This window comes from Pleurodeles waltl, chromosome 4_1, assembly GCF_031143425.1.
Source record: "Pleurodeles waltl isolate 20211129_DDA chromosome 4_1, aPleWal1.hap1.20221129, whole genome shotgun sequence".
Lineage (NCBI taxonomy): Eukaryota > Metazoa > Chordata > Amphibia > Caudata > Salamandridae > Pleurodeles > Pleurodeles waltl.
This window is the reverse complement of record NC_090442.1, coordinates 938,790,028-938,813,597: the sequence shown is the minus strand read 5'-3', so window position 1 is coordinate 938,813,597 and position 23,570 is coordinate 938,790,028. Positions and strand designations below refer to the sequence as shown.

Genomic DNA, 23,570 nt, shown 5'->3' with positions numbered 1-23,570 from the left:
AAACATTTGTGCAAGGAAATGCCTCCTTGGCATGGTTACCCCCTAACCTTTTGCCTTTGCTGATGCTAAGTTATGATTTGAAAGTGTACTGGGACCCTGGTAACCAGGCACCAGCACCAGTGTTCCTTCTCTAAACTGTACCTTTGTCTACACAATTGGCACAACCCTATCACTCAGGTAAGTCCCTTGTAACTGGTACCCCTGGTACCAAGGGCCCTGATGCCAGGGAAGGTCTTTAAGGGCTGCAGCATGTCTTATGCCATCTTGGGGGCCCCTCACTCAGCACATGCACACTGCCTCTCAGCTTGTGTGTGCTGGTGGAGAGAAAATGACTAAGTCGACATGGCACTTCCCTCAGAGTGCCATGCCAACCTCACACTGCCTGTGGCATAGATAAGTCACCCCTCTAGCAGGCCTTACAGCCCTAAGGCAGGGTGCACTATACCACAGGTGAGGGCATATGTGCATGAGCACTATGCCCCTACAGTGTCTAAGCAAAACCTTAGACATTGTAAGTGCAGGGTAGCCATAAGAGTATATGTTCTGGGAGTTTGTCAAACACAAACTCCACAGTTCCATAATGGCTACACTGAAAACTGTGAAGTTTGGTATCAAACTTCTCAGCACAATAAATGCACACTGATGCCAGTGTGTAATTTATTGTAACATACCCTCAGAGGGCATCTTAGAGATGCCCCCTGAATACCTACCCGACTTCTAGTGTAGGCTGACCATTGTCTGCCAGCCTGCCACACACCAGACATGTTGCTGGCCACATGGGGAGATTGCCTTTGTCACTCTGTGGCCAGGAACAAAGCCTGTACTGGGTGGAGGTGCTCCTCACCTCCCCCTGCAGGAACTGTAACACCTGGCGGTGAGCCTCAAAGGCTCAGCCCTTTTGTTACAGCGCCCCCGGGCATCCCAGCTAGTGGAGATGCCCGCCCCTCCGGACACTGCCCCCACTTTTGGCGGCAAGGCTGGAGGAGCTAATGAGAAAAACAAGGAGGAGTCACCCTCCAGTCAGGGCAGCCCCCAAGGTGTCCTGAGCTGAGGTGACCCCTGCCTTGAGAAATCCTCCATTTTGAGTTTGGAGGATTCCTCCAACAGGATTAGGGATGAGCCCCCCGCTCCCCACAGGGAGGAGGCACAAAGAGGGTGTAGCCACCCTCAAGGACAGTAGCCATTGGCTACTGCCCTCCCAGACCTAAACACACCCCTAAATTCAGTATTTAAGGGCTCCCCAGATCCCAGGAAATCAGATTCCTGTAACCTGGAAAAACAAGAAGGCCTGCTGACCTACAAGTCCGCAGAGAAGTAAGGAGACAACAACTGTTTTTGCCCCAGCCCTACCGGCCTGTCTCCAAATTTGAAAACCTGCTCCAGCGACGCATCCGACAGGGACCAGCGACCTCTGAAGCCTCAGAGGACTGCTCTGGACTAAAGGACCAAGAAACTCCTGTGAACAGCGGCCCTGTTCAAAACCAGCTACTTCTCTGCAACAAAGAAGCAACTTTCAAAGACTCCATGTTTCCCGTCGGAAGCGTGAGACTTCATACTCTGCACCCGACGACCCAGGCTCGAGGTCCAGAGAATAAACACCACAGGGAGGACTCCCCGTCGACTGCGAGCCCATGAGTAACCAGAGATGACCCCCCTGGGCCCCCACAGCGATGCCTGCAGAGAGAATCCAGAGGCTCCCCATGACCGCAACTGCCTCTAACAAGTGACCCGACGTCTGGAACCAACACTGCACCCGCAACCCCCAGGACCTGAAGGAACCGAACTTTGACGCATGAGTGACCCCCAGGCGACCCTCTGCCTAGCCCAGGTGGTGGCTGCCCCAAGGAGCCCCCCCTGTGCCTGCCTGCACCGCTAGAGTGACCCCCGGGTCCCTCCATTGTTTCCTACCTGAAACCCGACGTCTCCTTTGCACACTGCACCCAGCCGCCCCTGTGCCGCTGAGGGTGTATTTTGTGTGCCTACTTGTGTGTCCCCCCAGGCTCCACAAAACGCCACTGGTCTGCCCCCGAGGACGCAGGTACTTACCTGCTGGCAGACTAGAACCGGAGCACCCCCTGTTCTCCATAGGCGCCTATGTGTTTTGGGCACCTCTTTGACCCCTGCACCTGACCGGCCCTGTGCTGCTGGTGTGGTAGCTTTGGGGTTGCCTTGAACCCCCAACGGTGGGCTGCCTATGCCCCAGAACTGAGACTCGTAAGTGTTTTACTTACCTCCTAATCTAACCTTTACTTACCTCCCCCAGGAACTGTTGATTTTTGCACTGTGTCCACTTTGAAAATAGCTTATTGCCATTTTTACAAAGACTGTACATGATATTGTTTTCATTCAAAATTCCTAAAGTATCTAAGTCAAGTACCTTACATTTAAAGTGTTTGATGTAAATCTTGAACCTGTGGTTCTTAAAATAAACTAAGAAAATATATTTTTCAATATAAAAACCTATTGGCTTTGAGTAAGTCTTTGAGTGTGTGTTCCTCATTTATTGCATGTGTGTGTACAACAAATGCTTAACACTACCCTCTGATAAGCCTACTGCTCAACCACACTACCACAAAATAGAGAATTAGAATTATCTATTTTTGCCACTATCTTACATCTAAGGGGAACCCTTGGACTCTGTGCACACTATTTCTTACTTTGAAATGGTATATACAGAGTCAACTTCCTACAATCTGTAATTCAATTTAGGAATTACTATTCTTCTGGCCATGGTAAACGACAACCGTGTATAAACATTTAGAGGAGTCAACCCTACTTAAATGGAAACAACACAAAAGAAGGATTTTGCCATTTTCACCCCAGTCCAACAGAAGAAATAGAGTACCTTTAAAGGTTTTGCGTGTCACTACTCACCAAGGCTGGATATGAAGGGTAACCACTACATTTGGCCCACACTACGTTCAAAGGTTCAAGTAGTGAAGCTTCATCCTCAATTGAATTCCACATTTTGGTTTGTCCATCATCTAAATAAAAACAAATAAGAACAAGTCTATTTCCAGCCTGGGAGCTTAATTGGCATTGCTTCCTTACCAAAAAGGCATTTTAAATATTGCCGAGGACATACTGTGGCATTACATCCAACTGTGGAAATTACAGGTACAACGTATCTATCGTAACACACTGTGCTTTACAAAATATCAATTTCAGTTCTTACTACTGATGCTGTTGGTGTTCTTGCTCTTTCTGGTACACCAGCTGAGTATCAAGCTAGGACTTTTTAATAATCTTAACACCACTGCCCAAAGGCTTATGAAATGGGTACAACTATGTATAAATAGATTACCAATGATAATGCAATTAGAAGGAAATCTGTACAAAATCAGTGCTTAAAATATGAGTAGGGGAAATATTGTCTCCTTTATTCTATGATTGTAATCGATATGCATGCAAAGGTCTTCGAAAAAGCAGAAAAAAACAAAAAAAGAAAGTGGAAAATTTGGCTACACTGTTCTCAACCCCTAAACAGACAATTCTATGAATTCAATAGCCATGTTGGCTCACACAAGAGCACTTCTACTACTACATTCTCTTATTATCCTCCCTCTCACCCATGTCCCTCAAACAAATACACGAGAAGCTGGGTATAAGATCCAATGAGAAAAAAGGGTGTGTAATTTTTGGGGAGTGGACCACGGAGAGTTCCACCTCCCTAACTCAAAAATTGCATGGTTATTTAACCTCAGTCAATTACTACATTATGGGTTCCTTAGGCAGCAGGAAACTTTACACACAAACAAATAAGCTTAACAGCAGGGCTAGATGACAAAGCGTTCCAAAACTCTGGGCTCTGAAGTTTAATTCAACAGGAGGTCCCAGAACGTAAGTAAAGCTAAACTTAAGAACAGGAAGTTCCCTATATAACGCAGGGGCCGCACGAACAGGTGGATGAGGTACTAGTAAAATTGGTACAACTAGATCATCAAATATTTTGAGTGCCCTAGAGTGACACGCCATTTATAAAATGAAGACCCAAACTGATTCACTGTGTTGTAAGCTTTAGACATTAGATGGGAAATCCGTGTCAGCAAAGTACTTGAGGTCATGCACAGATACATGCTACCCTTGTATATCGGTATTCCTACCCTAACAGGCATGTGGGAACAGGGCTTGAAGCTACACCCAGGAGAATCTAGCTATACAAAATTCTGAGTAATTGAAAAAAAAACATTGCCCAGGCAGATTCTAAAGAGATACACATGAAGAAATCCAAGTGACAGTAGGAGATTGTGTATGCCTGAGGTGGGAAACACAAGGAATAATTACTAAAGACTAGGGGTAATCTTTACTGCTTATGAAGCTGCAAAACTTTCCGTCAACACAAATACAAAGCTTCCTCGAATTCACAAGTGAAGATTATAGCTGCACCCAACAGAGCCAGAAGAACAGAGGCAGTGTGATGATTCGAACACATCGCAGGAGATGTTGCTCAACTATGGGTGACCAAGCCTCTCATCAACCCTTCCCTTTAGAGCCAACCATTTACGCATTTAAGAAAAGGCTACTCTTCAGCAGATGTCAGCAATTTTACCAATCTATAATCTATGAGTTTTGAAACTCCTAATTCTAATTTGGGCTGATCATTTTACTGTACCGTTTTTCTCTCCCCATCTCAGCCAAAGTTTGATTCTTCTCGAAGCTCTTTACCTTTATCACCATGTGTCCTGGCCTAAAATCTTGCAGACCAAACTGTTAGAGTTTCTTACTAACAGTTCTTTTGCGCTTAGAGAAAATCTTTCACTTCATGCTTTCAACTTTAATGAATGGATTTTTCAAGCTCTTGATTTGATTGCACAAATCTAATGCTTACATCCCTTCGGTAAATCCGTTTCTGCCTCCACTACACAGAAAATCTTTGTAATATGAAGAAGAATTGTAAAGCTCTGGAATGAAAGTGCCACACACTTATTCACTAGAAGACACGTATGTATATATAGCTGCAATAAAAATATATTACAACACTATTCACTGCACCTGAAGAACATACGTCACAAAAAATTACCTCTGCTCTGTAAATCTTTAAAATGTTTTACTTACCCCATCACTTCTATGAAATCTAAGAGCTCCTCACTAACTTACTCCCTTTTTTTCTTATATGAAAAATGCTAACATTTATAAACTTTAAAACTCGCCTCCCTTAGCTTTATAGAGGATGTGAAATAAGCCACTCATGGAGCTTTCTTAAATGTTTTCATACCTGTAACCGAAATGTAAACTTGTAGTATACTAACCAACTTCAACTCTGGATCTCATTTAGATCCCTGCCTCTCCCATGTTATTATCAGCCTCTCAAATCTTAGTACCTTGTTTGACCATCTAACTCAATATTTTTTTGTATCGCAGACATCAGACATCAGCTGAAGGCTAGCTCAGGTGATTCAGATTTAAAAAAGGCATACCTCCACCAAAGTTGGACAGCTGGCAGAGAGGACCAAGAGGACTACTCCGGACCACCACCCGTGATGCAGGTTCCACGCAGCTCAAGATAAGGGGAGATCCACGCAACCGGTTGTCGCTTGTTGTAGGTGCCTGCGGTTGCAGGGGAGTGACTCCTTCACACCAAGGGAGATTCCTTTTCTTCTTGTGCAGGCTGAAGAGTTGCTGTTTTCTGAGGATGCACGTCCAGGGAAATGTTGCAGAGCTGGCAGGAGCTGGCAGGAGACGTGGAAACAAAGTAGCAGAAGGTTCTTCTTCGTGGTTTGCAGTGTTGTCGGTTCCTGGAGGGTCCAGTTGCAGTTCCAGTGGCCAGAAGTCGAAGTGGAGGTTGCAGAGAAGTCCTGCTGGAATCCTGCAAGCTGAATCTGAGGACCCATCCAAGAGAGAGACCCTAAACAGCTCTGAAAGGGGGACTGGTCACCTAACCAGGTAAGCACCTATCAGGAGGGGGCTCTGACGTCACATGCCTGGCCACTCAGATGCTCCCAGAGTTCCCTGCCAAACTTGCAAACAAGATGGCAGAACCCAAGGACCCTCTCGAGCAGCTCTGAGAGCCACCCCTGGGGTGGTGATGGACAGGGGAGTGGCCAATCCCCTTTCCATTGTCCAGTTTCATGCCACAGCAGGGACTGGGGGTCCCTGAACCGATGTGGACTGGTTTATGCACAGAGGGCACCAAATGTTCCCTTCAAAGCAAACCAGTGGCTTGGGGAGGCTACCTCTCCCAAGCCAGTTAAGCCTATTTCCAGACGGAGATCGTGTTACCTCCTTCTCCCAAAGGAAATCCTTTGTTCTTTTTCCCTGGGTTGATCAGATCAAGCAGCAGGAGGGCAGAAACCTGTCTGAGGGGTGGCAGCAGCTGGCCTGCCCGGAAATCACTGTAAGACTGGTGGAAGCAATGCTGGGGGTCCTCTAAGGAGCCCCCAGAGTGCATGGAATTATAACAGTATTGGGGTATGATTCTGATGTGTTTTATACCAAACATGTCCAGGTTCGGAGTTACCATTATGTAGCTGGACATAGGTAGTCACCTATGTCCAGTACATGCATAAAATGGCGTCCTTGCACTCACAAATTCAAGGGAAATGGAGTTTGTGGGGGCACCTCTGCTAGTGCCGGGGTGTCCTCACACACAGGTACTAGCACCCTACCCTCTGGGCTGAGAGGGCCTACCATAGGAGTGACTGACAATGACCTGGTTCAGTGACCCGTAGTAAAAAATGGTGCATGCACCCTTTTCACGCAGGCTGCAATGCCATGCCTGCAGAACTCTTTGCATGGGCTCCCTATGGGTGGCAGAACAACTGCTGCAGTCCATAAGGATCCCCTGGAACTTCAATGCCCGGGGTAATTAGGTACCATATTCTAGGGACTTACATGGCAGGGGGGAGGAGTATGCCAAATGTGGGAAGAAAAAGGTACAATTTACAGAAAGGACGAACTACTGGGGCCCTGGTTAGCAGGATCCCAGTAGACACAGTCAAACACATTGACAACAATCAGAAAATTGGGGTAATTATGCCAAGAAAGAGGGTACTTTCCTTCAACCAGGTCCCTCAAAAACCTTGAAACCAAGGGGATTCTAAACAATGACTCTTCAGAGAAATAAGCAAAGGAGAAGATGGTGTCCAGGTTTACATCCATACCATACTTATCAAGTGAGACAGCAAATTCCACATTATTTACCCTCTTCGGCTCTTCATAGTCCTTCTTCTTCTTGTCAGATGAATCTGTTCTTCTGGTGTCAGGGGGGAAACTAAATACTGAATTTAGAGGTGTTTAAAGGAGTTTACATTTGCAGCCAATGGGCCTTCCCATGGGGTGACTACACACCCTAAATTACCACTTTCTGCCCCAGAATTCCAAGTACCTGCAAAAACAAGATGGTGGACCCTTCCACTTCGGGTAGCCCATGCCTACTGAATAACTATTTTCCTGCCTGTCCTGGTGTCAAATGGGCCTCAGGGCACGGGGTAGCAACTCACATGTCTGGAGGAAGCCGGGGTTGCATATCAAAGATGGCAGGGGCATTGAAGGCCTTGGCCCTGATATGATAAATCACTAGTAATCCTGCTGGAGGCAGTATGATCACCTACCCCTGGGCAGGCATTGTTTTTGACCTCTGAGAGCGAGGGCTCTCACCTTCAGGGGGTCAGACTCATCTGTTGTGGCAGGCTGCTTGAGATCAGTCGGCCAGCACACTATAGGAATAGTAGTTTTAAGGGGGTACATCTAAGGTGCCCTCTGGGTGCACATCATAAAAAAATTCAAGACTGGCATCAGTCTGGACTTATTAAGACGAGGTGTTTGATACAAAATACCATAGGTTTCAGTGAAGTCATTATGTAGCTGGGTAACCCCTGTTGACGAGTGGCTACCAAATATCTAAGGATGACTTACCTGTTCACAAGCAATGACTGAGTAATTGAACTAGACATCACAGGAGTGTATCTGCTCACACAGATATGTCCCCACATCAAATATAATGCACCCTGCCTCCTGTAGGGGTTACTTAAATAGATTTAGATGCAGTGACTGGAGCATGGCAAACAATGTGTGTGTGCCATGTTGTGTTTTCATTCATGGCTTGCACCATGGCACCCAGTCTGAGATGGCAGGTTGTGTGCAGTTTGTAGGGGGATCCCTAAGGGTGGCACAATACATAATGCAGCCCTTTGGGGACCTCTCCAATACCCTGGACTTAGGTAAAAGAGCTACTCTTTACTAGGGACTTACAGTGGGGCTGGAGTGTATGCCAAAATGGATGCAATTTAGACATTTTACCTTGTTTTAGGGAAGGAGCACGAGCACTGGGGAACTGGTTACCAGTGCACCTCAGTCAAAAAAAAACTCATTACCAGTGAGCAAAAAGTGGTGGTGAGCATGTCAAAAGGGCACTTTCCTACAACATGACATTTCCGAGGAAACATTATCAGAAGAAGCCTGTGTGCTCAGTTTTACACTGTCATGTGCCACCCAAGCCCTAGGCCCTTGGAAGAGGACATAAGCTATTGGCTCCACAGAAACCGACGCACTGCCGCTGTTGAGTAGGCAATATCGATGCACTGCCTTCAGAACCAACACTGCAGAGCTTTCTTTGGCGCAAGGTCTCTATGTCGGCGATGACACTCCGCATTACAGCCTCTGTGTCCATCGGAATCAACAAACTGCCTTGAGGTCAATGCAGCCGGAACAGACCTCCAACTCTGCTGCATCTCTGCACTGACACATCGCCACCTGGGGGTTGAGGCGGGGGGGGGGAGGGGAAATCCAAGCATCTTCTCAATTATATAGTGAAAATCGATGCATCTCCTCGACAGTGTGGTTCAAGAACAACACTCCACAACCAGGATTTAAGGTACTTTGGTTCAGTGGGCCCAGTCGGGTCCCTGTAGCCAGCCCGTGCTCCAGCCTAAACGTACAAGTTACTTACCTTCGGTAACGAAATATCTGGTAGAGACATATTCTAGTTGCAGATTCCTTACCTTAGATTTTTTCCCAGGCATCAGACTGGATCCGGAGATTTTTTCTTCGAGCAATACCCTTGCGCGTCGATAGGTGGCGTCGGTCAACTCCGCAGGCGTTGTAGGCGTTGTGGTCGGCGTGATGACGGCGGGAGTAGTACATAGACGCCGCCCTTGCGCAGTGACGTCAGTTTCTTTTAACAACTTTCCACGCCAGAGCGCAGAGCTGCCAAGAACACTTATATTGGAGCGCCAGAGATAAGGACCTGAAAGCGGGAAATCCCTGTCCCTAGAAATAAGTTTGCACACGGGGATGATGGGTCGCGGTAAGGAATCTGCAACTAGAATATGTCTCTACCAGATATTTCGTTACCGAAGGTAGGTAACTTGTACATCTGATAGAGACTTCTAGTTGCAGATTCCTTACCTTAGAAAAGATACCCAAGCAATGCCATCCTCGGTGGTGGGCTGTAAACTAAGATCATACTAGAAAGTCCTGCAGGACCGAACGACCAAAGTAGCCGTCCCGACAGACCTGACTGTCCAGGCAGTAATGTTTAGCAAATGTGTGCAGGGATGCCCACGTAGCTGCCTGACAGATGTCCAGGACAGGAACTCCACGTGGTAACGCAGTAGATGCAGCAGTGGCCCTGGTAGAATGAGCCTGCAAGCCTTCTGGAGGTTGCTTTTTTGCCAAGACGTAGCACATTTTGATGCAAAGATGCACCCATCGAGAGATGGTACATTTCTGCACCGCCTTCCCTTTCTTCGCACCCACATAGCCAACAAAGAGTTGATAGTCCACCTGGAAGTATTTAGTACGATTGAAATAGAACGCCAACGCTCTTTTGGGTCCAGACGATGGAGTCTCTCCTCCTCATGGGAAGGATGTGGGAGTGCGTAGAAGGTAGGCAAAGTGATGGACTGGCCGACATGGAACGGTGTAACCACCTTAGGAAGAAAGGAAGCTCTAGTGCGTAACACCACTTTGTTGGGGTGTACGGACAAGTTCGGAGGTTTTGAAGAAAGGGCCAGAAGCTCACTCACCCTGCGAGCAGAGGTGATGGCGATAAGAAAGACAGTTTTGAATGTGAGGAGCCGTAAGGGACAATTATGCATAGGCTCAAAAGGAGCACACATCAAGAAAGTAAGTATAAGATTAAGATCCCACTGGGGCATGATGAAGGGAGTGGGAGGAAATAAGTGGGTGAGCCCCTTCAAGAATCTGCTCACAAGAGGAGATTTAAAGAGTGAGGGCTGATCAGGAAGCCTAAGAAAGGCGGAAATGGCAGAAAGATACCCCTTAAGGGTGCCCAATGCAGAGCCCTGCTGGGCTAAGGAAAGAATGAATAGAAGAACCTCTGAAAGAGGGGCAGATAGGGGGTCAGCAGATTTGTTAGTGCACCATGCTACAAATTTATTCCAACGACAGGCATATACAGTTTTAGTCGAGGGACGCCTGGCTGCCAAGATAACATTGCAGACTTCGGGTGGAAGGGCAAATGCCGTCAACTGTTGCCGCTCAATCTCCACGCATGAAGGCGGAGGTTGGACAGGTTCGGGTGGAGGACAGTGCCCTGCTGCTGCGACAGAAGATCCGTCCGAAGAGGCAGTCTGAGTGGAGGATCGATGGACATGCTCAGTAGCTCGGGATACCACACTCTTCGAGCCCAGTCCGAAGCTACCTAGATAACTTGGGCCCGGTTGTTCTTAATCTTCTTGAGAACTCTGGGCAGAAAAGGGATAGGCGGGAAGGCATAAAAGAGGCCGGAGTTCCACTCGAGATGAAAAGCGTCTCCGAGCGAGTGCCGCCTTGGAAACTCCAACCCGCAAAATAGGTGACATTGCGCGTTCTCTGTGGAGGCGAACAGATCTAACCAAGCTATCCCCATTTGAGAAAGAGACCTTGCGCCACCTCTGGATGGAGACGCCATTGTGATCGACAGTGCGTCGGCGGCTGAGTTCGTCTGCTGTGGCGTTGAGAGAGCCCGCCAGATGTTGAACCATCTGGGTAATGACCTGATGTTCCAGCCATGTCCAGAGGCGTAGTGCCTCCTGACATAGGGTCCAGGAACCTAGCCCGCCTTGCTTGTTGGAGTACCACATGGCGGTAGTGTTGTTCGTGAACACCTGCACCACTTTCCCTTTGAGAGAGGGAAGGAATGCCTTCAGCGCAAGTCTGACCGCTCAGAGCTCCAACAGGTTGATGTGGAGGCCTGACTCTGCCGGAGACCAGAGGCCTCTGATCTCCACCTCTCCCATGTGGCCGCCCCAACCCAGAAGCGAAGCATCTGTCACTATTGAGAGATCTGGTTGGGGAAGGGAGAGGGATCTGCCATTGACCCAATTGGGATTCGAAAGCCACCATTGTAGGTCTTTCGCAGTGCCTTCTGAGATCTGGACCATGTCGGAGAGATTCCCCTGATGCTGCGCCCACTGGAACTTCAAGTCCCACTGCAGAGCCCGCATATGCCACCTGGCATGGGCTACTAGCAGGATGCAGGAAGCCAAGATGCCCAGCAGCCTCGGAGTCTGTCTCACCGAAACCCAAGACCAAGGCTGAAAGATCGGAATTATAGCCTGAATGTCTTGGACTCGCTTTTGGGGAGGATAAGCCCGAAACCACACTGTGTCCAGAACTGCCCTGATGAAAGGGAGCGTCTGAGAGGGAGTCAGGTGGGACTTCGGCACATTGATAGTGAACCCCAGCTGGTGCAGAAGGTTCGCCGTAGTCTGGAGGTGTAAGGCCACTGTCTGGGGCGAAGGCGCCTTCAACAGCCAATCGTCTAGGTAGGGGAAGACTGAGATCCCTAAGCTGCGCAGATGAGCTGCAACCACCGCCATCACTTTCGTGAACACCCGAGGGGCACTGGTAAGGCCGAAAAGGCTACCATCCAGTCTTCTGGGTCTAAGGCAGACAGAACCTGAGCCAGGGTGAGCATTTTGAACTTCTTCTTGAGGAAGTAGTTCAGGTCCCGAAGATCTAGGATAGGGCCCAAGCCTTTGTCCTTCTTTGGTATCAGAAAGTAGTGGGAATAACAACCACGACCTACTTCTGGCACAGGGACCTTTTCTATAGCTCCCTTGGCCAAGAGAGCCGCGACTTCCTGGCGGAGAAGCACCAAATGATCCTCCGAAAGGGGATGGAAGGATGGTGGCATATGTGGTGGTGCGGATTCGAAAGGGAGGGAGTAGCTCATCCGAATGATTTGCAAAACCCACCCGTCTGTGGTGATATGTTCCCAGTGGGGCAGGTAATGGCGGATTCTGCCACCTACTGGGTGGGAGTGAGGGGACGGACTAGGAAGGCTTGGAGGCTGCTCCAGGGGCAGGGGTAGACTGGACAGACCTCTGGTTCCCTGACCCACGACCACGTGCGATTCCGCACCCCCGGCCACGCATAGGCTGTCCAGCTTGCATGACCTGGTGGCTGGGTTGAGGACACGACAGGGCGCCATTTCCGTGGTCACGAAAGGGACCAAAAGCGGACTGTGGGGGGCGTGTGGCAGCAGAAAGGCCAAGGGACCGAGCCGTAGACCTGGACTCCTTGAACCTCTCCAAGGCCGAGTCCGCTTTGTCTCTGAAGAGACGGGTGCCATCAAAGGGCATGTCCATAAGTGACTGTTGGACATCCCCTGAAAAACCAGAAGTACGTAACCAGGCATGGTGCCTCAAGGCCACTGTCGTAGCAACCGATCTGCCCAGAGAGTCGGTCGTATCCAGCCCACAACGGATGGTGAACTTTGGCGCGTCTCTCCGGTCTTTGACTGCTTGGGAGACAATAGCACGGGCCTCCTCCGGTATCTGCGGCAGGACCTGCGCAACCGTATCCCACAGGGAGTGGGAATAACGGCCCAAATGGCATGCGGTGTTCACGGACCGCAGCGCGAGGCTGGAGGAAGAAAACAACTTCTTACCAAACTGTTCCAGCCTTTTGGATTCCCTATCTGGGGGTGTGGAAGGGAACGCGCCAGAACAAGAGGATGCCTGGATAACAAGACTCTCAGGCGTAGGATGTTGGGACAGGAACTTTGGGTCGTTCGGCGCAGGTCGATGGCGGCGAGCGATCGTCCTGTTCACAGGAGCCCTGTGTTGGGTTTGGACCACGTACCCAAAAGGACGTCAGTGAGGGCTTCATTAAATGGAAGGAGAAGTTCAGAAGTAGAAGCCCCAGACTGAAGCACCTCCGTCAGGAGGTTAGACCTGACTTCAACAGTAGGTAGCTAAAGGCCAAGGACCTCAGCCGCCCTACTAACCACCATATCATAGGTAGCTACCTCCGCAGTAGCCACGGTAGGAGGAGACAGCATGCCAGAGTCAGGAGAAGTATCAAGACCACTGGCTTTGCCGAAGTCCTGTGCCCAGTCCATAGTAGAGTCTTCCTGGTATTCATAAGGTTCCAGGGACCCCTCCAATTCCTCCCCATATTCGTACCCATAGGAAAATGGGTCAGAATCTGACCTCAGGCGAAAAGGGCCCACGAAGCCGATGGCGGTGTTGCCCGACGCCGCTCTGACTCCGAGTCGTCGGGGATGAGAATGGGGTCGACATCGATAGTGGGCACTACCGACGTCGAGAGAGTCGCTAAACGACCCGGCGCCGGGACAGGTCTCGACTGTGCGACCAGCGTCGCAGTAGATCCACGCACAGATCCGGAGGCGACCTCAGTGGCCGGGGCCGAAGCCGCTAGCGCGGAACCCGAAGGCCCCTTGGGCCCGAAGGCGCAGTATCGGGATCGGCATGGCCAACGATGAGGCGCATGGCCTCGTAAAACTGAGTTGGGCGGGGGTCGCTCCGGCTCCAGGATTCTCGGGGAGGCACGGAGCCGACCCAGACGTAGGCTTCGAGGACGGAGGCCTACTTCGCTGACGCTCGTCCTGCGTCGTGTCGTTCGAGCGTCGAACTGTCAGGACCTGAAGGAACCGAACTCCAGTGCAGGAGCGAACCCCAGGCGACCCTCTGCGTAGCCCAGGTGGTGGCTACCCCGAGGAGCCCCCCCTGTGCCTGCCTGCGTCGTTGAAGAGACCCCCGGGTCTCCCCATTACTTCCTATCTAAAACCAGACGTCTGTTTGCACTCTGCACCCGGCCGCCCCTGTGCCGCTGAGGGTGTACTTTCTGTGTCTGCTTGTGTCCCCCCCGGTGCCCTACAAAACCCCCCTGGTCTGCCACCCGAGGACGCAGGTACTTACCGGCTGGCAGACTGGAAAAGGGGCACCCCTGTTCTCCATTGAAGCCTAAGCGTTTTGGGCACCTCTTTGACCTCTGCACCTGACCGGCACCGAGCTGCTGGTGTGGTAACTTTGGGGTTGCCTTGAACCCCCAACAGTGGGCTACCTTGGACCTAACTTTGAGACTTGTAAGTGTTATACTTACCTGTGAACTTAACCTTTACTTACCTCCCACGGGAACTGTTGATTTTTGCACTGTGTCCACTTTTAAAATAGCTTATTGCCATTTTTGCCAAGACTGTACATAATATTGTGATTATTCAAAGTTCCTATAGTTCCTAAGTGAAATACCTTTCATTTAAAGTATTACTTGTAAATCTTGAACCTGTGGTTCTTAAAATAAACTAAGAAAATATATTTTTCTATATAAAAACTTATTGGCCTGGAGTAAGTCTTTGAGTGTGTGTCACTCATTTATTGCCTGTGTGTGTACAACAAATGCTTAACACTACCCTCTGATAAGCCTACTGCTCGACCACACTACCACAAAATAGAGCATTAGAATTATCTCGTTTTGCCACTTTCTTACCTCTAAGGGGAACCCTTGGACTCTGTGCACGCTATTTCTTACTTTGAAACAGTATATACAGAGCCAAATTCCTACAGTGACCTACTGTGAAACACAGGTAACGTCTGTGGGTAGGCAGGATAGGAATGTGGAAGTATGCATTCTGCAATCCCAATACTACCATCTAGTCTACTGGGTGGGTAGACAGAACTTGAGCGAGCATGAGCATTGTGATTTCTCCTTTTTCAGGAAGAAATTGAGAGGGCACAGGTCTAGGATAGGACAAAGGCCCCTGTCGTTGGGCACCAGAAAGTAGCAGGAATAGCAACCACAACTTACTTCTGCTGCCGGCTCCCTCTCTATGGCTCCCTTGGTCAAGGAAGCCTTAACTTCCTGGCACATTATGGAAAGATGGTCCTCCTCGACCTGTTGCAAGCGGGTGACATGGGTGGAAGGGTAGTCACAAAGGGAAGGGAGTAGCCCCTTCAGATAATTTGGAAATGCCAGCGGTCGGATCTGATCGATCTTCTGTGGTGCAGTTGATGGCGTATCCTGGGTGCCCATGATGGCCTGAGAGCAAACTAAAGAGGCTTGGAGCTGTGGCTTCAAGGGAATTGGTGGACTGGCCTGGCCTCTGGCTGCCTGACCCACGGGGTCTGTGGGTACCGCAGCCTCAGCTATACAGGGGCTCAGAAGCTTGCACACCCTGGAAGCTAGGCAGGCAGAGACATGGCTGCAAGCCTCTTCCATTGCCATGAAAAGAGTGAAAGGCAGACTGTGGTTGAGCGGGCCCTGGAAAGGCTCAAGGACCTAGACCTAGCACTGCTATCAATTGAAGCGCTCCAGCACTAAGTCTACCTTGTCTCCAAAGAGACCTGAGCCATCAAAGGGAATTCCCATAACCGTGTCCATAAGCGAAGCCTGGATATCCCCTGAAAAGTCAGTCGTCCTCAGCCAGCCCTGGTGCCATAAGGCTACTGACAAAGGAATTGTGAATTTAGCTGTGTCTCTCCCGTCAGCAATAGCTTGGGAGAGTATGACCCGGGCCTACTACAGGACCATAGACGACAACTGTGCTACAGAATTCCAGAGTGAATGGGATTAACGGCCCAAAAAGGCTTGCGAAAGAAAAAATCTTCTTGCCCAAGATGTCCACCCTTTTGGATTCCCTATGCGGTTGGGTGAGAGGAAATGTCCAAGGTTTTACTTTGGAAGCAGAGGCTTGGACCACCAAGCTCTCCGGTATAGGGTGCTGTGTGAGAAAACCGAGGTCCCGCGGGGCAGCAGGCAATTGTCCTGTTCATAGAAGCCTTTATGCAGGGCTTGGACCAGGCCCTGAGTAGGACACCCATGAGGGCTTAAACAGGAGAAGTGGTTCAGAAAAGGTGGCTATCAGTTGAAGCACCTCGTCTAGATGTTTGTCTTCACAGCAAGGAGGGCAGCTGAAGGTCCAGGACCTAAGCCACCATTCTCACCACCATAGCAAATGAGGCTCCCTCTTCCGCAGCCATGGTAGGAGGAAAGACCAAGCCGGTATCTGGGGAGGTGTCCAGTCCACTGGCATGTGCAAGATCCACACACCAGGTGTCCTTGGAGGGATCTAGGGATGGTATTATTGAGGGTCTAGTGACCTCTCCTATTCCCCTTCAAGTCCTAACCCATAGGAATAGGGCATAGACTCCACCCTGGATCTAACCTTCCATCTGTGAATCTAAGGGGCCCCACTGGTGCAGAGGACGAACCTGTAAGCGGAAGACCTGTAAGGACCCTTCCTGATCTCGTGGGGTCTGGAGACGCTCCAGCAGGGACATGCCAGGTAAATATGCTGTGCATGGCCTCATAAAATTATGAAGTTCAGCAGAGGTTGCTTCATTCATGGTTTGAATGCAGCCTTCCTTGTTGATATTCCTGCCACTGTAGACGACAAGCCCCAAAAAACTATGACAAAAAAGTAAAACAAAGACAGTCAAAAAAATGACTGAGGGTAGCTCTATCCGGATCTGCTCTGACTGGCACAGAAAAAAAAAGAACTGACATTAGCGCGCTGGAGTGGAGTATATATAGACACTGCGCAGATCACTTCTGTCGCAGACGACCCTGAGGATGCCATGCAAAGCTAAATGAAGCCACCAACTGGTGTGCCAGGAAACTGCTCACAAATAAATTCCAGCTCCAGTCTGACTTCTGGGGACAATTCTAAGGTAAGGAATATGCAGCGAGAAGTCTCTATCAAATAAAAAGGCTAATGAGGAAGCTGCCAATACAAGGGAACAAGTACTATGTTATGTCGCTGCAATATGTTTGAGAAGAACTAAAGGAGCAGGTGCTCTACTTCCAACTTACAGATAGGAAGTCGCATCTGTTTAGAGAGATGTGAGAAAGGGTACATTCGTATCTCACCCAACAACAGAAAGTTTATGAGTTTAGCAAGTCCATAGTCAGATACTTAAATAATCTGGGAAGAAAATGCTGCCGGTGAGATTGTAAACAGTTACAGACATTACTGGTAAGCTAGCTGTCTGAACTATTTGCAATTCTGGAACAACTGAACTGATTCAATCAGTCTGCATACAGATTCCACATGCTGTACAACTGCTGAAATCTAGTCATACAGTCTGCTCCAACTGATATGTTAACCCTAGAAATGTCTGCTTAATCAGAAACCCCAATCTCTCTAAATTAGGTCCTGGAGACAATGAAGGCCCTCCCAGGTGTAAAGAAACAGAGGACGATTCTTTACTAACTCAGTTTTCTAAAACACTTTCAAGTTTTGGGTCTGATATTCGGGAAAGAAATTGACACTATAGCTGCTGCTGTAAAGGTACCTACACTGTGGTCCAGTATTGATATTTTCTTATAATGGAAAACCTAAAGATGACAGAAGTTTGTGTCACTCAATTTCTTTGATCAATGCTAATGCTAAGATATATTAACAGATGTTAGCTATCAGCCTGCTACAGTAATTGCAAGTATTGTTTTGCAACAAAAACAAGGCTTTGTACCAGGAGAGATACAATATTGCATGTTAATATGGCCACAACGTTATTTGAGGTTGCCAACATCTTGGGGAGGGGTGTTAGCATAATCCTTTTGGATGACAAGGTGTCTGACAGGGTCTGCTGGCCTTATCTGAGGACTGGACTGAGGTGAAATATGTATTAGATTGATACAGGCGCTATGTGTAGATCTTTGTGCAAGGAATTTAATAGCGGATATGGTTCCAGAACCTGTTCAGTTCTGCAGAGGTATGTGATTCCATCTCATTTGTTATTTATTTGGAACCTTCTATAAACTTAATTATGGGGAAAGAGGACATGTGTAATGTCAAATTAAAAAGGTCTCAGATTAAATTGTCAACATATAAGGTTCAGATTTATATGACATCAATTAAACATGCTTTACCTCTCACGGAGTATGAGGCTGAAATCTCTGGCAGAGTATCAAGCTATTATTCCACCAAAACTCATACTGAAACAAATTATGATCCCTTTATACTGGATGACCAGGCAGTTAGGAAAGCTATATAGCTCAGTGTGAGGATTGCCAGTGATGTTGGGCTGGTGGCTGGGCACACACCTTCCCCAGTCCATGGTAGGTTCCACATTTGAAGTGTATGATCTATGGAGACCTTACAATTGTAACCAGTCTTAACATTCCTTTGAGGCACAGTACAACAGTAAAAAGGTGGCTTTGACAAACTTACAATGACAAAAATCCTAAACTGTGCTCTTAACGGTTGCAGAAAAAGAACAAACTGGTGATTAAACATTCTGCAGCAAAACTCCAGAAACTGTAGGTCAAACATGGAAGTTGCACTACTATAACCAAATGACGGTATTCTAATGATGTTTAAGGTAGTGCAATTTCGATTGAAGCACCGAGTTCCCCTTAAAAATTGGAGCTCAGAGCATTCTACTACTAGGTCAGGTTTTTCCAGTAAATATATATGGTCCTTCAATTCAATTTGTTTTTAAGAAAAGGAAATGTCTTATAAGACGATGATCAAATATGATGCATATTAATATTTACAGTACTTGATGGAAGCAAAATGTGAATCTTTTTTTCTTACTACATTTTGCGACCCATCAGACAAGAACATGCGAAATCTGCTAAACCCAGATTATAACTCAAAATAAATCTTAAATTACCAGCTGCAAATCTTGCCGCCTTCGTGTAGCTTCCATTTTCAACACAGGACATTAATTCACTTCTTTCTTCTATAGTGTGTCTTCTTAATCCATATGATTTCCCCTTTTCACACTTTTGTAAGCTGAAACAGGAGAACCAACTATGTTATGTGATATACTAAGAAGACTGCTCAATTGGGTGAATACTCAAATGAGTATTTTCTTTAAAGGTCGTGCCATGTGGTGTATCAGCAATAGTTGATGATGAAAACAAGAAATCTGAATAATACACACATTTGTCCTTTATGAAGAAGTTACATTATTCTGCCATTTTAAGCATTGTAAATAACAGGTTTTACCACCACCAAATTTAATAGTACTTAAAACCGCTGATATAAAACTGCTATAAGGCTAAAACGGCATGGATGATTCAAATTTGCACACAGATGATCACTAAACACCAGCAGGATTGGTAAGAAATACTGCATTATAAAAATAAAATATAACTTTGAGGCTTCACCACGAAAAGCTAAAAAGAAATGAAAGAGACATAATTTAACTGTCACACGCAGTTTGCACTTGTAGTATTACAAATCTAGATGCTCTGAACTTTCCTGCCATTTAGTGTCCGATTTGGGTTATAATAATGTGTGTGTTATTCTAATTATTTATTTTTTTGAATGACTGCCTGGACAGGTGAAGGGTCAGGAAGAGAATCTACATGCACACTAAGGCAACTGACAGACTATTTACTGGATTGCCCCACTCAAGCTAAGCCGTCTGTTTTTTCCTATTTAGTTAGGAGTGTTACCAAGTTAAGCCAAGTATTTACACAATGGTGTGCACTGCAATATCACTACATTTACAATGTGTATTATATGATATCAATTACATATAGAAAAAGCCTCACTGCATGGACTGTTGTGTCACATGCTTGGGTGAGACTGCTGGGTGAAGTTCCAGTCCAAAAAGGTAATGATACAAGAGGGAGGCAGAATCAACCTTTCCCTCTTAACTAGTTTTTAGGTGGAGCTTAGACAGCGCTTGCACTGTCGCTTAGCAACCTTTTGTAGATGGTTTGTGAGGTTCCGCTCCACCCAGTGATTGTTATTTGCCTATGCCAGTGTCCTTGCTTGCTACTGGGTAATCTTCCATTTTGTCCCATCTTTTGCTTTTTTGTGTCCTTCCCATGGAGATAGGACCAACTACTATATACATACACTGCTCACCATTTTAAGATGTGTTCACAGACTACTTTGATCTTTCATCTGGAGCACTGGGGAGTAGTGCTTGTATTTCTGGTCACATTTGGTGTGCATTCAAAGACTGAGAATGTGTTATGCAGCTTCTTCTCCTGAGGACTGTACATTTGTATTTTCATTTAGAAATCATTGTGAAATGTTATGAGTGTTAGGCATGTTTTGCACTTCTTTTGGTAGGATATACTTTGTTTTTGGCTTTTTGCTGTGGGTGGTGGCACTTGGGCTTTGCACACGAAATGCGCTCCATGTTTCCTCCCACCTCCTAACCCCTTATAGAAGAAGAACCATCCGCAGCTTCTTCTCCTGAGGACAGTACAATTTGTATTTTAATTTGGAATTATTTTTTAAATGTTTTGTGTTAGGTGTTTTTTGGGCTCCTTTTGGAAGAATATACTTTGTGTTGGGCTTTTTTCCAAGGGGAGTGGCGCTTTTTGGGCTTTGCAAACAAAAGGTGCTCCATCTTCCCTCCCACCTCCTCCTGACCCTTCATAGTGGAAAAACCACCCGGCAGCTTCTTCTCCTGAGGACGGTATATTTGTAATTTAATTTGGAATTATTTTCGAAATGTTTTGTGTTAGGTGTGCTTTGGGCTTCTTTTGGTAGAACATACTTGTTTTGGGCTTTCCTTGCAGTAACTTATTTGTACAGATTACTGAGCGACCCGTATTTGGCTTCATTGCAGGGCTTAGAATATTGGTTCAGCATTAGAGATACTTATGGGGCAAGTTGTTGCACATGGTAGGAAGCGCTGGCCAAGGTACAGATGCTGTGTATGACTCAAAAGCTTAATCCTACTCAATGTGCTTGCTCTGGCATCTGTGAGACATTTAATTAGCAACTATTTCTCTTACCCAAACAGCAGGTTTTTCAAAGCACAACGCTACGTATGCGAAATTGCAAAATTAACGTATTTGTGCAGTATTTTATTTGCTTGGACTTCAGTACGTTTGTTGGATACCATTCTTGAACTGTTGTGGGGGGCTTTAGGGGCTCAGCTGGCGGCATTAGGAGCCTAGGTGAGCTTGGACAACAGTACATATGTTTCGTTCAGACTCCTGTGAGCGCTCAAAACATTTTTCTCTGCTTCGTTCATCTTGTTTTAAAATTAAAGCCCCTACTGATGTGAGTGGAGTTGGAGAGGTCAGCATATCCTGAAGAGGAGCCCTCCTACACATTTTGTTACTGACTGCCTGCATAGTGCATGTTACTGCACGAAAACTAAAACTCTTGTTTTATAGCTTTCTAACAATTTCCCTTAGTTAATCATTCCCATTGGCTATCGAAATCACGTTGCTAGTGTTACTTCTGTCCTATAAACACGGACGGGGACATTGAACGTAAGCTGAGAAGTTAGTGGTTCAATGCTGAAAACAAGCGGTGTTGTTAGTGAGTGCCTGTTCGTTTTAAATTTAAGTTAACCCCATTATTAGGAATATTTTTCACTTAGTGAATACACTGTAAGGAAATACCTGCTGTTTCTTACGGTGAAACTCATATTTTTCCCCACATGTGCCGTGGTGATCAAGGTCATGTTTTTTTAACTTCGAGCTCTGGACTGAGCATGTGCACTGAAAGTACATGTGCCAGGACTCGGAGATGGTTCCTCTCGCCCAGGTGAACTGTTCGGCCTGGTTATTGGTCCTGCTGGGCAGAGCTGTGCTCCTGCTGGTGCTAGAGCTCCGGAGGCTGTGGTATCCCTCGCATCCACAACTCACCGGGCCTGTCTCACTGCCACTCCTTGGAAACGTGTTCCAGCTCTACCTTGTTGATGCCTTGAAGGCCTTTGCTGAGACAAGTTATAATGGAAACATAATTAAAAGAGGTGAGGTTGATTGGCAGGTTACTGTGTTGGCTGCAGAAATGTGTGTGCAACCTACAGGACATATGTTGTTGTAATCCTGGTGGGACCAACGCAGCTTGTCATTGTTCAAGGTTACTAAAATTAGTATTGTTGGGTAATAGTAATATTAGTTATTGAGAGTGCTGCAAAGCACCATCATTAGGGCTAACCTACGAGACAATGCAAAAGACACTGTGGAATTACAAAGAACTTAGAGGGGCTTGCAGCCCACCCATTGATTACCATTGGCTTTATTGCTGCACTCATTTGCCTTCTTCTTATTCAATAGCTTGCCTTTTCCATTTTATGGCTGTCACTTCCCTGGAACGTTGCATGTTTGCTTGTCTCCTTCCACTACTCACTTTTAAAAAACATGTTAGCTTTTTGTTCCAGCACTCCATCAAAATGCAAGTGTTTTCTAACTCTCTCTAGGGTTCCTGTTCCCTTACAATACCCCCCCCCCCCTCAACTCTCCGTTCTGCTCTCAAGATAACTTACAGTGATGCAGTACATCAGAGAAACAGGCTCCGGAAACCTACTCTTGCTAATGCGAAACACTTAACTAACTTAACTTGTGCAGCTCTCACCCCTATCTATTGACCATGCCGTAAAATTCCACTACACAAATACACTCCACACCACATAATTCCACCCCACACCACAAAAATCCACCCCACATAATTCCACAACTGACAATTCTAATACAACCCACATAATTTAGCTCCACGGCACATACATCCACTACACTCCAAAGCAAAAGACATAGGTAAAAGACATTGGGGGTCATTTTGACCTCGGCGGTCTTTTTCCAAGACCGCCGAGGGACCGCCGTGTGGAAGACCGCCAGTGGTGGCGGTTTGCCGCTCGGCCTATTATGACCGTTGGCAGCTCTCCGTCCTTTTATGCTCCACCTCCACAGCCACGCCAACAGAACCCCGCCCAGCGAATCACGTCCTGTGATTCGGCGTGGCGGTGTTCTGTTAGCAGTGTGGTGTCGGCGGAGCAGCCCCCATGACTCCCGTCCCCTCCCGGAGGATCGTCGGACCAGGCAAGTCGATCGTCCGTGAGTGGAGGGGGGGGTGTTGTGTGTTGTGTGCGTGTGTGTGTGTATGTATGTAGAGGGGGTGTGTGAGTGTGTGTATGCTTGCGGGGGTGTTGTGTGTATGGGAATGAGTGCGTGTATGTCTGTAGGTATGTCTGTATGGATGTGTGCGTGTATGTTTGAATGTGGACGTGCATGTCTGACTGTGTGTGTGGATGTTTGCATGTATGTCGGTGTGTGTGCGTGTATGTGTGTTGGTGGTGCCTGCGTGTGTGTTGTGTGTGTATGAGTGTTGTTATGTTGGGGGTCGGGGTGGGGAGGGGGGTCCTGCCACATCTGGGGGGTGGCAGGGGTCGTGGGGGGGTATGGGAGGGAGCCAGGTGGGGGTGGGGGAGACCCCTATCAGTGCCAGGAAAGGAATTCCCTGCCACTGATAGTGCTTACCACCATGGATTTCATGGCGGTTTCAAACCGCATGAAATCCATGGCGGTAAGCCGGGTCAAAATACCAGCGGCGGTATAATGACGGCCGCCGGGCTGGAGACCTGGTCTCCAGCCCGGCGGTCGTCTCCGCCCTGGCGGGCGGAACGGAGAACAGGCGGATGACCATGGCGGTAACCGCCATGGTCATAATACAAAAAAAA

General features: G+C 47.6%; 1 protein-coding gene across 3 annotated transcripts in view; it reads right to left on the bottom strand.

Annotated features, from left to right (window-relative positions):
* BRD1 (bromodomain containing 1) overlaps positions 1 to 23,570 on the bottom strand; it is a 453,076-nt gene that overhangs the window by 65,080 nt on the left and 364,426 nt on the right. For all 3 annotated transcript variants that reach the window (XM_069229712.1, XM_069229714.1, XM_069229713.1), the window contains exons 10-11: positions 18,804 to 18,925; positions 2,875 to 2,984 (exon numbers count right to left, since the gene is read on the bottom strand). In XM_069229712.1, the coding sequence (XP_069085813.1) occupies positions 2,875 to 2,984; positions 18,804 to 18,925 (232 nt within the window). The remainder of the gene's footprint in view (positions 1 to 2,874; positions 2,985 to 18,803; positions 18,926 to 23,570) is intronic.